The sequence below is a fragment of the Pempheris klunzingeri genome, chromosome 6, assembly GCF_042242105.1.
Source record: "Pempheris klunzingeri isolate RE-2024b chromosome 6, fPemKlu1.hap1, whole genome shotgun sequence".
NCBI lineage: Eukaryota > Metazoa > Chordata > Actinopteri > Acropomatiformes > Pempheridae > Pempheris > Pempheris klunzingeri.
Window position 1 is genome coordinate 8,354,245 of NC_092017.1, and position 16,112 is coordinate 8,370,356.

Below are 16,112 nucleotides of genomic sequence, written 5' to 3' on the forward strand. Positions count from 1 at the left end.
GGTAAACAGCGCTTGTTGTTATTGTGCCACCATCTCGCTGAATTGCACCGAAACACTGCACCTCCTTGGTTTGTAGTACAGTACCAAGTGTGAAGTCGATTGGATAAACAATTCTTGAGAATATCAAAGAACACACACACACAGATTACTTCCTTTATAGTGACATTAGATGCATTTTCACATAGCTTTGTGTATTATTTGGTGGAGGAGCAGCCCAGGCAGGCACTGCAGTAGCAGAACTACCTACTAGCTTTGCTACGAACAGGTTAAGTTTTCTCCAAATGAGATGCACAATGAATATAAAATTTAACAAATGGTGCACTAATGTGAGCTTTCAGTGTTGCAGAAATTACAGTAGATTTACCTCTTTTATCTATTTGTCATTTATTTATTTATTTACCTGTTTAATCTATTTATTACTTTGTTTCTTGGAGCTGAATTTTGCAGTTTGCACTTCGCACATATCATATTTAATTGTTAAAGTATTCTATTCTGTATAGTTTCACTTACTTTGCACACTTCACCTCACACACTGTGACACTTTTCACAAATTTGTACTTTTCAATCTGTACTTTTTGTTTTAAAAAGGGACAGACTATTTGATTTTATTGTATTTTATTGTGTCTAAGTTTCTGTTCAATTTTGTATTTCAGTATTTTGTATTGTTGTGACTTGACCTCTGTACTGCACTCTGGCACAACAATTTCCTCCGGGATAAATAAAGTCATTCTTATTCTTAATGTACGGTAGTTTGGTTGAACTGAGACTAATGTGACCTGCAGACTGTTCTTCGACCGTTTGGTAGTTTCTCTAAGTGGTTAAAGTCAGACCTCTTGTAGCTGGCACACAGTGCTGGTTGGGAAGTTAAATGGCTCACCATTGTAGCTGCTTTATATGTGTGTTACATTCATCATCTGTTTGGTCCTGTTCAGGATCACAGAAGTCTACAGCCTGCAGAAAGTGCACCCTGAAAAAGAAAGGATGCATCCTGGGCATGTCATCGGTACATAACAAAGCACACAGAGACAGACAGATGGAGGCACACCTGTGGGTAAGTCTCCAACTCACCTGCTGTGCATTTGAGAGCTGTGATGACATCAAAGCAAGCGAAGATGACACACGCCACAGAGCGTGCGCTGCTTTTTGATGAGCTGCTGGTGTGACTCCTACAGATGAGGGACAGGTGATTTTAATCTATGCAGAGAGACACGCAATGCCAACAGAGATACTACCTGTTACCACATACAGAGAGAACTTTGCTCAGAGCAGATTGAATGAATACGCTGCATCTGGCTAAGCACTCCATCTCATGGTCAAAAGTAGAATGTCAGATTGAATATTAAACCCGTTCAAACAGTTTCAGTGTTGAGCATGTCATGTTGTAACGCTGCTCTGAGGCCGACACTGATGTGTCTGCTTGTGTCTGCGGAGTGTTCCTGTGTTTTGGCAGTAAAGTGGAACAGCAGCTGTCAGTCTGATACTTGGGGGTCAAAAGCCACATGATGTTTGAGCTACTGAAGTTTAAACATCATTATGCCTCTATATGGTGTTTTAACACACAATAAATCACCATTAGAATTTAAACAAAGAGCTGTACAACAACTGTACAACTGTGATGTTGCACTGCTCCTTCTGCTTTACATGGTTAGCTTTAGTGAAAAGACCGGATATACACACAGCAATGTGAGGAAATGACAGATGACAGACGGCCATGAATAAGTCAGTCTCTGCTGCTGTGTTACCGGGCAGCTTTAAATAGGATTGCTAGCAAGTCACAAACATGTCACATAGTTTTTGCATATAATTTCTTTCACTGCCTTGCCGCCTTAGCAGTAGATGGGGTGGATCATAGAAAGGTACTTGAATTACTTTTCATTTTTAGGTTGCTTTCTGCATCACTATTGCAGAGTGAAACAAATCATGTGCAATTAAATAATGCCCGAATTAAAGAGTCGTAGAGTTAAAGCAGATTTATTTTTAAGTACCCACGGATCACAATTAAAATGAAAAAATATAGAATTTATTAGAAAATTGCCAAATAAAAAAGTCAGAGGCCGCCAGTGTGATTTATAAATTATTAACACAAACGATTAATCTAAAAGCATATTTCATGTCTTTACTGTGATTTTCCACTTAATTTTTACCATGGACAGTGTTAATAACACAGCACTGCAGAGACGTTACTGTTTGGACCCTGATGTTCCCAGTTTTTCCTATAAATTCCCCTTTGAGTTTGAGTTTCACAGTACATAAAACACTAATATGTGATATTATTGAATTCTGTTTCAGTGCTGTACAGATGCATTTAATTTGAATCCAATCCATTTTTATGGCTGCACTGTTGCATCAAATATAAGCGTAGATGTCATGTGCAGCATTTACTACACAATTGTTTCACATTACATTATTTTGTTGGGTTATAGGTAACATAAAAAGCATGTTCACGACCAGCACATTGACCACATAGTGCTCGCTCGCTGTGTTGAAGCTGGCCCTGGATGCTATCAGGCTAACGCTGGTGGCTCTGTCCTGCTCTGTTGGATTTGGATGAGTTTAGACTCCACCAACCCCTGCTAAACTCGATACATGAGATATTGTTAAAATTAGTCAATCAACCCTCATCCTAAATGTCTCCAATACTCAAAATTCAAACAATAAAGCATAAATCTAATCTCTGTCTTGCTTGTCCAAATATTTCAGCTCAGCAGTGGAACTGGGTCGTGTTAGAATTAATTGACTTTCATAATCAAACTTTTCAAACTTACAATTCTCTCTCTTTACTTCCATGTCTTCTCATCCACTATTGAGGGCTTTTTTTAGAAAGAGATAGAAATGAGAAGGCAAAAGGTTTTGGTCAACTTCTGTCAGAAATCAAGAGCCACTGGATTAGTTATTTTGAGTGATAAATCTGTCACTGGTATCAGTTGGAGCTGCACGTGCCGTGTGACAATGAAAAGTTTGACATTTGTAGCAACCACAGCAGCTAAAGGGAGTTTTGGCTCCACAAGTAATATGTTCAACAAAGCCTGTCTGCACAATATGGCTTTGTAATAATATCAAAGGGTCTGTGGGGTTAAAAAAGATGGTGCATCTTCCATTCATTACATGTTCTTAGTCTGCAGGGCACATATTGATGCTCACAAGGTTGACCACTGCGGAGCCTGTCTCAAATGCAACACGGCTTCCATTAAGCTTCATGTTTCGCAAGCAGCCCACAAATGGTGAAGCCACCGGGACTCGGTTTTGCTTTGTTGTCCCTGAATGGAGAAAAGAAAACACAGAAAGAGGAGAGCATCACACACACTCTCACAAATTGCAGAATTTTCTTTAATGCGATTCTGTGATGAGTTTGATGATTTTACCTCCAATGTAAAGTGTGTCCAGTGAGTGCGAGGTGGGTGTGAAGGGGACGGCTTTCTGCTCAGACATGGAGTCCACCACTAGTTTAACAGCTCCGTGTAGTTTGGAAACTGGAGGACGATAACGTGAAAATTTAAAATTCAGAGCCACTCATGTGTTATCAGGTCTGTGTGATGTTGTCAACATGAAAAGTCGTACCTGTAACCATGTGAAATTTCCCATCACAGAGGCTCTCACGAGGAGTCACTGAGACACTGACGGCACCGTTTCCATCATTCACTTTGACACCCACCTGGTGATAAAAGGTTATAGTGGTTAAACATGATGTTTCAATCACTTGTGAATTGCTGCCTGGTCAGCTGTCATTCATTCAAGAGTGAAAGGTCTCACCTTGTTTTCCATTAAGAACACATTAAGGCTGGTCTTGCGATTCCAAACGTGGAAGAGAAGACCTGTCAGGTGGTGAGGACGCACCTCGAAGGTCAACACAAACTGGGAGCCGACGTCAAAGTAATTATCTAAAACCGACATATTTCACATGAGATTTGAGGTCAGTGTTTGGTGTAACTTTCACTCAAATACTGAAAACAGAATCTGGATCTGTGAAATTTGTCAAACCTAAGATGATATGACCGCCACCAAAGTATGTCCCCATCTCTGTGCGCCCATCAAAGCAGGGTAACATTTTGTGGCTTGCCACAGGTTCCCCAATGACGGCATCATTCATTTTGAAATCCCGTATGCAACCAGTAACACTGTTCATGGGAACGATGTGTCCCTGAGGAAGGAGAGGAAGAAAAAAAGGGTCAATATGTAAACAAACAAAATACAAAAAAAAAAAAAATATGGGAGCATATGCAACATCACTATTGGATGATACAGACTTTTGTGGTTTTTCTCATGGGATCCCCTCCCAGATACACAGGGCCGTGCAGGTCTAAAGATGATCCCTCATTGTTTGGTAGATGTCCATCAGTCACACGGATCCCATCGACCAGCAGATGAAAAGTGCTCTTCTCCACACTGAACTCCACCTGCACGCATGCAGACAACCGATCTAGATAGTGTTGTACTTGCCAAACCCGTCATTTTCATGTACCGCACTTGTATAGCGCCGTTCTAGTCCTTCAACCACTCAACCACTTCAAGTGCTTTTACAGTACATTCACGTTCACCCATTCACATACATTTTCATCCACTCGTGTCAGGGGCTACTATGCAAGGAGCCATCCTCCTCATCAGGAGGAGCTAATCATTCACCCACACACTCACACACCGAAGCCACAGCCTTCAAGGGCAGTCTGGGGTTCGGTATCTTGACCAAGGACACTTGAACATGCGGAGTGGAGGAGCCAGCCAATTAGTGGACCCACTCTACTGCTGGAGAGTCTCAACATAAGCATTAGCTTATCCTAACTACAGCTGATACAATCTGCGAGAGATGAGTGTCATTTCAGCTATCAACTACAAATTTCTCCTGTGTGTAAATGAGGACTCAACAGTCCTGTGAATTTCAAACGGCGTTCATAGTAACCTGTGTGGTACAGGAAAGAAAAGCTCGACAGAGAGGGCCCCTGTTTGACCTTACTCTGTGCCACTTCCCGTCGTTGCTCTTCTCCTTGTGCTGGATGATTCTGTTTTGCCCAAGTGACATCTTGATCTTGCCATTGGCCACGTACAGAGCCAGCAGGGGCACGAGTCCTCTCCCTGCTACATGGAGGATCAGCCCTTTGGACGACTTGGTCTTGATGTCAAGAGAGAAGTGAGGCCTGAGACACAAGAGAATACAGCTCTTTTACTGTTCGTGTGAATGAATAGATGGATGAAATGAAAAAATTAAGAGAGGTTTTTATTAGACAAATATTTCTACATTTTATTATCACCTGTAATTAAGGTCCTGTTGTGGCAGGATATAACTGAGCCAGCTGCCCTCTGAGAGCTGGTATTCACCACGGCTTGTTCGCCTGGGTCCACACTGGCTGCCTGCTGGAGCCTGAATGTAGCGCACAGCAGAGAAATGACCCTCATCTCTTACTAATTATAAAAGCAGCATAATTATGATGTGCTGTAGAAATAATGACTTGTTGGGCTCACAGGTTTGTGCCTCTGGCGCCTTTTCATCACAGGTGCTGGTAAAAGCTTGGTGTACGGTGGAGGGTGGAGGCTGCACAGGCCAAGAACTACATCTCCCATCAGTGAAAATGAGCTTAGATCAGCAGGTCTAAAGTTCTGCTCCAGCCTGTGTCAGATTATATTTTTAGAAAACATGAAGTTATGTTATTGTAGGAGAAAATGACAAATAGCTGTGGCATTACAAAATGTGAACATGCTTCCAAACCTCCTTGTGTAAAGGTTAGCGATGCAGCCTTTGAACCTCCTCCCTTGTACATTGTGCTCCACTGGCCAGCTATGGGGTGACTGTCCCTGAATCACTTTGACATTATCAATGCTGAGTTCCAACCTGAGAAAATGGTTCAGAAATGTTTTTAAATTTAAGATAAAAGTACAATTGTTGACAAAACGTAGGACACGTCTTACCCTGTTGGCCTCCATACTGCACACACATAGTGCCAGCTCCCATCGCTGTACTTTTTATCTGACATCAGGGTGAAATTATTACTATGAAACACAACGTAACCACCAGCCAGGGACAGTTGGAGGTCGTGGACAGACGTGGAGCCCTGCAGAAGATCAGAAAGTAGAAGACAGAGCCATCTAGATCTTCAGCTTTTGGTTCTCTTCTGGACGTGAGGCATGTTTACCTGAGCGCTGCTCCTGAGAAGAGTCCCGTGTCTGTGTGTGCTCCTGAAGCCCAGACACACTCTGAGCGGCTCTTCACCCCCGACAAACGGGGGATCGACAGACAGAGCTGAGTACAGCATGGCTGAGCGAACACCCTGCACAAACCACAAACACAAACACACCATCTCTCAATTATTGTAAAGCAAGACTGTGGCTCACTTCTGACAGAAGGAATTACACATTCTTCCTTTTGTTAAAGTTGAATTCATAAACAATAAAACTAAACTAATGACTAATGAGTTAGCTATGAGACATAGAGCAGCCACGTATGCTGGTCATCTCCTTTTGGCATTTTACCAGTTGTGAGACTGGACATCCATTGCTGACACCTATGGTCCTGTTGTACTCGACGATCTCAGCATCCTCTGTCAGGTGATCCACACATCCTCTCAACGGTGGAGCTGTGATGTTGTGTCTGAGATTCAAAGGTGTGAACAGACAGAAAAAACAGTGCAAAAGGCTAATCTGGTGAGCTAAAGCTGTGAATGCTGCATGTATCTGTTTGGTTACCTCAGTCTGAGCTGTGCTGGTAGACCCCCGATGTAATAACTCTTGTAGTTTGTCTGATTGTGACCTGTGGCGATGCGCTTTGGTCCATAGTGCACAGTGAACGTGTCTGCAATGGTGATCGCAAACAGTTTGTCCTGAGACAGGACGCTTCATTTTAGTGGAGCAGAAGCAAAGGCGTGATTTCATGAAGCTAGCGCTGCTCGATGTTCATTATGTAAAGATACGAGTGTTAAATCATCTTACAAACAGAGACACTTTTTCAGCACTCTGAACTCTGAGCTCTCTGCCTGCTTGCTGCCCTCGAAGCACCAGGAAGCCTCTCTCCACAAACACACAGAAGAAACACTCCTGTAACAGATAAAACACAACATCTGTCATGCTTCATACCAAAGACAATGTTCCCTTCCACTTTCTTTACAGATAATATCTAATTTTCTGTTTTTAGAGCAGAAAATTATCATCCGTTAAGTGTTCGACTGCTTCCAGAAATCTGTTCAGCTCAGTTAGAAACATCATACCTCATTTCCAATGTAGAATAACAAGGCGTTTGTCTCTCGGCTGTTTGTGTGAAACTTGAATAGTCTTCTCTTTTTCTTGTAAGGCTTCTTTATGAACGCCATGCGGTAACCTGTTCCCTCATAATAATCAGACACCTCTGACTGGGGAATCCTACGCAGATAGAGAAGGATTTCATTTTAATCTGACCATTTTTAGTAAGAACAGACCGCCACAAGCTGAGGAACATTTTGAAACTTCTGTTATTCTTACATGATAGGGGGCTGCTTTGCATCCATATTGACGGCATGCTTGTAGTTAAACAGACAAACAGGATCGTCGTTGATGTAGGAGAGTTTCATTGCTCCTCTGTAGTTGGGGTAATGCAGCTCCACTGGAGGCTACGGGAATCAAAAGAAAAGTGAATAAAATGCAAACATGTCATGAATGGAGTTCACTGAGCATAATTTCATGAGACTGGACCATATTTTCCTGCGCAGTAGATCGATGATTACTTTTTCCCACAAAAGGGTGGTGGATGGTCTGTATGCATGCTAATTCACAACAATTATCTTTGACTTTATAGTTTGTGACACTTATTTATCTGGAAGCTCATTTCGGCCAAGGAAAGAACAATATACAAGAAAATAGATAGATTCTTTTTCTCTTGGACTCCTAGCAGGATCATAACTATAAGTTAGTGGTCCAGCATGTGCTTTTGAATATACATTTAGTATTTAGTAAGTCTAGTTTCTAAATTATTTCCCTACACACTGATTTACTGGGGTGTCCAACCTGCAAAAAGTCAAAATGTTGACTTATCATCTCGTAAATTAAACGTAGCAAGTCAAAATCGTGATTAATCATGAGCATTTTGTTCTCAACATTCCCTATTTTTATTTTTTTGGAGGAAATGAGCTGCTATCATTGAAAGACACTCTGCAGATATGCTTGTTTACTGGTTAGGGTTTGGGGTTTTGGATGTTGTGTCATACCTAAGACACCCACTGGGTGCCAATACAAATCAATAAAAGCCTTGTCTGGCAGAAGTGTTTTCTTTGATTTAGTGTGAAAAGTAAAAACATGCAGGATTAATGAAATGACAGCAGTGACTTGTTACTGTAAAGTCCTCGGGATAGCCGCCCACGTAGAAAACAACACTGTCTGGATCCAGTTGGAGGATGGTGGTCATCGTGTTTGGAAGGTGACGTTTGGGAGAGAGACTGACGGGCGTCTGTGATGTGAACTTCTGTGTGATGTTAACTTCAGTATCTTGGTAAACTCTGCAAAAATTGTTGGCACACACAGATAATCTCCTCTTATTAGATGTGGTGGAGGAGGAAATGCTGAGGTAGAAAATCATCTTTACTCTCTAAGCTTCTGTATGGAGTACCTGTGGAAGATAACCCTGTCAAAGTCTGTGGAGTTCACACTGGTGGTTGTTATTTGGCTGGTTTTCACCTCATGGACAACTCCTCCCAACTTATAGACACAAAACAACACATTATTTCTAACTGCCATCCCAACGTAGTCTCCCACACCCTGAAAATGAAAGAAGAACATGACAGACAATTAAAAAAACAGATATTTTAAAAGATTTTACCACTCAATATCATTTCCTGTTAGCTGCACTTGGTACATCAGCTGTGTTGCTATACTTAGAGGAGGAATACTCACATCCTTGTTGCCCAGGTAGAAAACAAAGAAGCCAGCATGTCTGTGTTTGTCCTGGCGTCGCTTACGCCTGTGGTCGGCCTTGGAGGGATTGTTTTGATGGCGATTGAGAAGCAGATCTACAGCTGTAAACGCTTTTATGTCTTCAATGCTTCTTGGAGGACGAAGCTCGACGTAAACTTTTCCGTTGAAAGTGGTGGCAACTGAGAGCTGTGAGAAGATTGTTACATATACATGATACATGAAAAGGTGTTTTGTCCTGTCCTGACACTGTGAGAGCGGTAAGAGTAGAGTAGAGAGGAACTACAGAGTCAATTGATAATTCTTGACCTGTTTCAAATACAAATGGACATTTTACCCTTGTTTGATGTACCTGTCTACTTGCACACATGCTGCTGGTGCACCCATCGTGCATGACCAGAGCCTTCCACAAAGCTAAAGCTAGCAAGCTAGTCACACAAGAATTGAGGAGAAAGTGCAGCTAAAATTTAAGTCAAGGTAACTTTAGATTTGCGGCAGCATTGGCCATTCTTCTCATCACGTCGTGGACTCATCCTCCAGCACTAACTTTAGTAACTTTTGCTAGTTTCTCCAGCAGTGCAGACTCTGCCTTTAATAAACAAGTTTATTACAAAATTAGTAATTTACCCTATTAACAAAGTTTCTTGTCTCCTCTATCACGTCCTTGATTCTCCTGATGCTTTCTGACATGTTGGCAGTAGGAGGGACCTTCCCGCTGAGAGCCTCAATTTTAGTGATTTTGTCTCTCAACACAGGGAGGGATGTGTTCAAGTTTGTCACTGAACAGACAGAAAACAGACAGAACAAATAAACTGTGAAGTTGTAAGATACCAGTGGCAAGATGAAATTCAATGGATCCAATAGTTTCAAAAAAGGAAAAAAGGTGGTGGCTGTTTTGTACCGTTAGATACTCACATGCCTGGTCTGCATCAGTCAGTATGTCATATGTATTCACACTGATATTGGCTGCAGCTATTCTTTCCACTTCCTGGCTCATATTCCTCAGTCTCTCTGTTATGTCACTGACTGTGAAGTTGGACGCAGACGCAGCTGTTTTCACAGACTCTATCAGGACTTCTGTGTCATCTGAAATCAAAAGACCACCATGATCCACCGTGACCCAGGTACAGAGCGTAATCCGCCATTTCATGTCTGTAATGACACAAAAACCACCAACCTCTTTTGATCTTTTTCAGGTCATCACTGACGGCTGAGATGTCCATTTTCTGTGATTCGCCTTCTTGCTTTTGCTCATTCGCACGATCTTTGTGGGAGTTGATTGTATGTGACAGCACTGCTCAGAAACAGGAAAGCTTTTCACTTTGGTGCATTCAAAAAATAAGTAGAATGCATCTGACTTGTCACCACTGATGCTGTTTACACACTTTCAAGATCACTCTGAGTCTTGTTGGCTTCTGTCCATACACAAGTTGAATTCTCTTTGAGTGCTTCAGCCCTGTGGAACACACCTCCTTCCTCCACATCCTGATTTATGTAGCAGAATAATTGTATTATTTCTAATCAATATTTCTATTATCATAATTTTTTTATAATCATATTATCATTCAGCACTACTAATAGTACCTGAGTTACCTTTAATGTTTGATCAGCAGCCTCTATGGATTGATTTGCTGCCATCTGTGCCTTTTCTGTGGTATTTATGATGCTGTTATAAGCTCCTGTACCCAGGACACTGAGCGGGTCAGTACTGTTGGTGGCATCATGAAGCACTCTGCAACAGCATGTAGCATGGTGTTAATCAATATTGTATCTATCCGCTTTCTGCATTTCCTCTGCTTCACACTCACTGTTGTAATTCTGCTGCCAGTCTGCCGAGCTCCTCTGCATGCCCCTCGGCCTTGGTTACAATAGCCATCTTTGTCATCATTTGAAACATATTATTCAGCCTCTTAAATAGTGCCAGCTTGGCACCATCCAGCCGCGCTGCATCATCCTCGAATTCCTGCGATTTACACGCCATAAACACAGTTTGCAAACTTCAAAACTCTTCTAATGGAACCGTGGCGGTAAAAGATGCCTGCTTACTCTTTTAATCTCCTCAAGCATTAAAAAGATGTGGGTAATATTCTTTAGCAGCTCTTTAGTCATCTCAGTCACAGGAAGGAGTGCTTCTTGTTCTCTCCCCAGCTGGGCCTGAAGGTGCTGCCAAAACGAACAAAGAGAGGTGATAGCATCTGCATGACACCACGGAGTGTGAAATGTATGACATTACCGACGGCAGCTGTCTGTCTCATCACCTCCAGATGTTGCAGAGTAGTACGACTTTTCATGTTAAGGCCCCGTGTCGTGTTAACTCTGTCCCCTGCGTCTGTCAGCAGCCCAGCCACCTCCCTCAGAGACGAGCCTGAGTCCATCAGAGAGTCTGCAGTCTGATTTAATACTGTCTGGTCGTTTCCCACAGCAACTGTTTTGTTATTCCTGATCATGTCCCACACTGAGGAGCACACACAGATATGGATTTTACATGTTGAGTCAGTCTAGACAGTTGCATTGATTAATTGGTTTATTGTTGTGTAATTGGTGTTAAAACCTACCAGCACTCCTAAAGCTCACTATTTAACATGTTCTACCTTATTCTCTATGTGGAGTCACTTCAGGAAGTGCCTGACCATCTTTATCAAACATGCTGTTTTGCAGATTTTGTTGCCAGTTTCCATTGAGCTAAGCTAACAGGTGATACAGGTGAACAGCTTCATATTTAGTGTACAGATATGAGAGTGATACTGGTTTTCTCATCAAACTCTCCAAAGAAAGTGAATATACGTATTTCCCAAAATGTCTCTAATCTCTAATCTAGATTTTTTTTTATTCCTCGTGAGAAGGCTGCTGTTGTCAATAAAACCTAGAAGAGAAGTGATAAACAAACTACTTGTATTTGTTATGGAGGTTCCAGCTTCAAAAGTTGGAGATTTGTAAGTTGTTTAAAGTGGCCCACCCTTGATGAAGTGCCCTCCACTTCACATCATTGTGAAGTGAACGTGGTTCGCAGTAGAGAGAGGAGCCAAACACTGGCGTGATGCCAGAAATCAGCCAACAAGTAGATGAATGGAAAATCTCACATTTGAGTGCCTCGTCCTGCTCTCTGCCAGCTGTGTCTCTCTGAGCAGAGCAGCCTCGCACTCTCATTTCCTGCAGAACGCGCTGAGCCTCCTCCATCATCCTGCCTTTGTCGTTTTCAGAGAGAGTCACTGACCCTCCAGGTTTCATCTCGGTTGGCTGCTTCATCAAATCTGACAAACCACATTAATAGAGACACTGCTGTTCATGGCACCTCTGTGGCTACGGCCCACTTTGACCTAACCAAGTCTTGGGCAGGAAAATCAGGAATCATCTACTGGTCTGACATCACTTAACAAAAAGTATTAAAGTTAGTCGCTTAATAATACATAAAAGATATATCAATGTTGAAGTGATGCACCTTGCATTGCTGTGAGGAGAGCGTCTGCTTCAGAGTGAAGATCCTCTACCTTTAACTTTGTTCCATTCACATTCTGCAAGACATTCTCCAGAGGCGACACAACTTCAGGCACCTGGAAAGTTGATAATAATTGTGTGTGTTTTCAGATCAGTTTTTATACATTAAGACTTTACACAGAAGAGAGAATTAATTCATAAAACACAGCAGTTCATCACTTTCTGACATATGTGATGTCTGTCTGACACATGATGAAATAAATAAATAAGTAAATGAACTGATTACAGTTTATAAAAATACCACCTGCAGTATCCAAACAAAAATTTACATTTACAAATTTTGCAAAAACGCAATTATCCTCCTTAACTCCTGCTGGAGTATCAGTTTGATTAACCGAGGAGGATTCACTGCAGGTACCTCCTCAATCAGTTGACTCAAGCCAACAGCGACAACATTCACATCTGCTTCCAGCTGTTTAAGCTCTGGATCCAGATGTCTCACAGCAGCGCCGTACCTCCCAACCAGAATCTACAAAACAGAGGAGGTGAGAGGTACCCCGAACACTGAAAAACATTGTTGTGCGACACAAATATAACAAAAGTTTTTCTTTTGGTAAACTTTCTTTGCAGGAGATGTTTTTGAGGGCAGTTCGTGACTGCACACATGGATGCTTGAAACCTGCACGGACAGCACCTTGGCTTCAGAGATGCTGGCTCCCAGGTGGTGCAGCCTGGAGAGTGATCCGGCCCCATTAGTGATGTCCTGCAGCTGTTGCTTCAGCCGAGCCAGGACATCATCCGTACTCTCCAAGTCCAGCAGTAAGGCCACAGTGCAGCTGTCACAGTCTGGCAGTAAACACCAGGAGACAGTAAAAAACACAGAATACTGTAATGTCTTGGGGACTGTGTTTAATTCTTCATATTCATGACTGTGAGATGAATGTTCAGCAGAAAGTCACCTTGGCAGCGATCACCACAGCTGCCGTTACCAGATGTGATGCACTCTGTTAAAAGGAAAGGATATTAAAGTGAATTATGTTAAGATTAGTTTACTTTCTACATGTTTACACCAGAAGGCCTGCAGCAACGCCTGCAAACTTTCACATCAACGTGTGTATTTTTCCGGCTGGAAGCATCAGGCAAAAAAAAGGTCTTATTGGTTGCATTGTGGGAAATGTAGGCTCAAGTGTTTTTTGGTTTTGCCCATTCTTTTAAAAATCTGTCTCTTGTGGGTTCTCCAACTTCATGGAAATCCAACATTAAATCACACACCTTTTCAAAACATAGCATCTACAAGAAATTGTGGGAAATGGCTTTTGGTTAGTGTTAAAAACATTCAGTATATTAGGGGAACTGATGGCTATGACTTTCTATTTCACTAAAAGCCATTTTATTTGCCTGTATTTGTATGAAAAATATGTTTACCTCCAGTCAGAGAATCACAAATGTTCCATGTGCCGGTCTTGCAATTACAGGGCTTGCAGCTGCCTCCGAGCACCACTGGATTACCGTAGTAGCCAAATGCACATCTTAACAAAGAGAGGAAAAACAGAAAGGAGAGCTGATTTTTAGCTCTTATATTTCTAGTGTCAGATCTTGTATATATGGTTATGTATATATGTAATTCACATGCCTTGCTGTGAATAATGGACAATAGAGGTTATGATGCAACATTTTAGTGCACAGATAATTATCTTGATTATGCAAAATTATGCCTGTGTTTGGCGGCAGACACACCTCTCACATCTGGTTCCACTGTAACCACGTTTACACAAACATTCAGTCACTCCTGATCCGATGTCCAGACAGGCCAAGGCAAAACTATGGAGAGAAGGAATAAAGATTTTTGTATGGTTACAGAGCAAAAATCAGTTGAGCTTGCTTGAGCAGAGTAATGAAAACTGACTGACTTATTCCATGTAAACGGGCATGGACAGGCACGGCAGGTCCTGCTGGCTGGGTTTCCATAGTAACCCTCTTTACAGCGCTCACAGTGGTCCCCAATAGTGTTGAACTTACATTTCTGGAGGTCAGGTAGATGAAACACAACATCAACAACACGTGCCATGTCTGCTTTGGCCCACAAATTCCAGAAATGTGCTGTAAATCAAGAATTGAACTTGTGACGTTGGGTTATATTAAACAGCCTAACATTAGATATAAAACAAAGTGAAAACAATTAAGGTGCTTATACATTCAGTGGTCAGATAATGTGTGTGCATGTGTGCGTGTGTGTGTGTGTGTGAACACTAACCACACACTTCCCCGTAAGCTCATCACACTCAGTGGAGAGTCTGTTGCAGCTACATGGCACACACTGACCCCTGCGCGGTCCAGCCCACTCTCTGTAGAAGCCAGAGCTGCACTTCTGTACAGATACAGAGAGCTGAACAGTCGACTGTGGGACATTTTACACAAGCAAACACTCCAACACCAGTGACCTACTCAACATAAACCCATTATCATTAAGTAATCACGCTGCACTTCAGTGATTCATTGCAAGAGCATGCGAACTTCATCTTATTAATTACACACAGTATCAGATGCATTTGCCGCTAAGAAAATTAATCGTCTCTGCTGGTCTGAGTGTAAATCAGGGTGTGACATGCAGGCAGAGAGAAACACACATGGTACACACTGCAGAGAGTGTGTGTTTGGACAGATACATGGACATTATGTACCCTGATGGCGGTTTGGAATGAGGGTCTACGATTGAGTTTAGGATATCGTAGAAATTATTTTTATTCCAGAAACATAATAAATGCACAGTGGTGGAAGAAGTATTCAGATCTTTTACTTAAGTAAAAGTAGCCCTACTACATGTACATATGAAAATACTCTGTTACAAGTAAAAGTCCTGCATTTAAAATCTTACTCAAAAGTACAAAAGTTGTTGTATCAAATCATACATTAAGTCCATGAGGTAAAAGTAATCATTATGCAGAATGGCCCATTTCAGTGTTATGTATTTACTTTATATGACTACATTATAAGATTTGCCTCCAAATTGAAGAGATGCACAAGTATAAAGTAACCTAAGATGGAAATATTTGAGTAAAGTGCAAGTTACCTCAAAAATGTACTTTATAGCTTAATACACTCATATCAGAATAAAATAAAAAATTTTAAAAATAGGTCAGAAAACAATCTCATTCATGAAATGATTCCCTGACTGCATCATAATCTCCACACTGGGTGTGAAACAATAGAACCGTATTGTGCAGCAGAAAGCCCAACAAATAGCTGCAGTACCTGAATGATAGCACCTGCTGTCTGGTTGCTGAAGGAGGGATCACAGAATTTTTTCGAGCCGTGTGTCTTCTGTTGGATCAGAGGGTGTCTGTCATGCCGACACTTTGAATGTTGGTCAAAGGAAGAACAAACTGGAGCAAAGCAAAGCAAAAGCAACCACACTGCACTGCAAAGTAAATGCATATTCCGCTGCATTACGAGCTGTTCTGAAAGCCATGTGAGACTTGCAGTGAAAAAGCCTTCCTCTCCTTCTCTCTGAGTGCTCCTCCTCCTCACAGGTAGGTGACCCTTGGAGCTTCTTAAGTGAGACACATCAAAGGAAAGCCGGATGGTAAGAAACAGTGAGTGTGGATGAGTGCAGGCTGGTGCACAGTTAGGCTCAAGGTTCACTTAGGTGTGGTTGTACTTGCTGACATTAAGGCCTTTAGGACGCAGTGGGGAATGTCTGTGAACTGTGCAGAGCAAGTGACAAATACACTCGGGAGAAAATGTTTTTCCACTTTATTATTATTATCAGTCCAGAAGTTAAAACATTCCACTTTATGATTGAAAAGTGTTTATGA

The 16,112-nt window shown here is 41.8% G+C and overlaps 2 protein-coding genes across 2 annotated transcripts in view; one reads left to right on the plus strand and one right to left on the minus strand.

Moving 5' to 3' along the window:
* The first annotated feature begins 2,923 nt into the window (after nucleotides 1-2,923).
* Nucleotides 2,924-16,112, plus strand: part of rpp21 (ribonuclease P 21 subunit) — a 54,417-nt gene continuing 41,228 nt past the window's right edge. Inside the window, exon 1 of the mRNA XM_070832074.1 lies at nucleotides 2,924-2,936. The gene's annotated coding sequence lies outside the window, so the exon portion shown is untranslated. The remainder of the gene's footprint in view (nucleotides 2,937-16,112) is intronic.
* On the minus strand, nucleotides 3,062-15,761 carry lama3 (laminin, alpha 3). Its single transcript, XM_070832157.1, has 38 exons — nucleotides 15,550-15,761; nucleotides 14,552-14,665; nucleotides 14,208-14,320; nucleotides 14,035-14,118; nucleotides 13,723-13,826; nucleotides 13,257-13,301; nucleotides 12,977-13,143; nucleotides 12,716-12,826; nucleotides 12,302-12,413; nucleotides 11,943-12,113; nucleotides 11,121-11,317; nucleotides 10,909-11,025; nucleotides 10,671-10,825; nucleotides 10,456-10,594; nucleotides 10,248-10,347; nucleotides 10,040-10,156; nucleotides 9,778-9,948; nucleotides 9,490-9,641; nucleotides 8,845-9,051; nucleotides 8,561-8,709; nucleotides 8,288-8,450; nucleotides 7,441-7,568; nucleotides 7,191-7,341; nucleotides 6,916-7,020; nucleotides 6,673-6,806; nucleotides 6,460-6,577; nucleotides 6,123-6,257; nucleotides 5,899-6,041; nucleotides 5,699-5,821; nucleotides 5,455-5,599; nucleotides 5,244-5,353; nucleotides 4,949-5,129; nucleotides 4,245-4,394; nucleotides 3,979-4,138; nucleotides 3,751-3,878; nucleotides 3,559-3,652; nucleotides 3,363-3,470; nucleotides 3,062-3,257 (listed from the first exon to the last, which is right to left on the minus strand). The coding sequence occupies exons 1-38, from the start codon at nucleotides 15,742-15,744 to the stop codon at nucleotides 3,112-3,114; spliced, it is 5,142 nt and encodes a 1,713-aa protein (XP_070688258.1). The 5' UTR covers nucleotides 15,745-15,761; the 3' UTR covers nucleotides 3,062-3,111.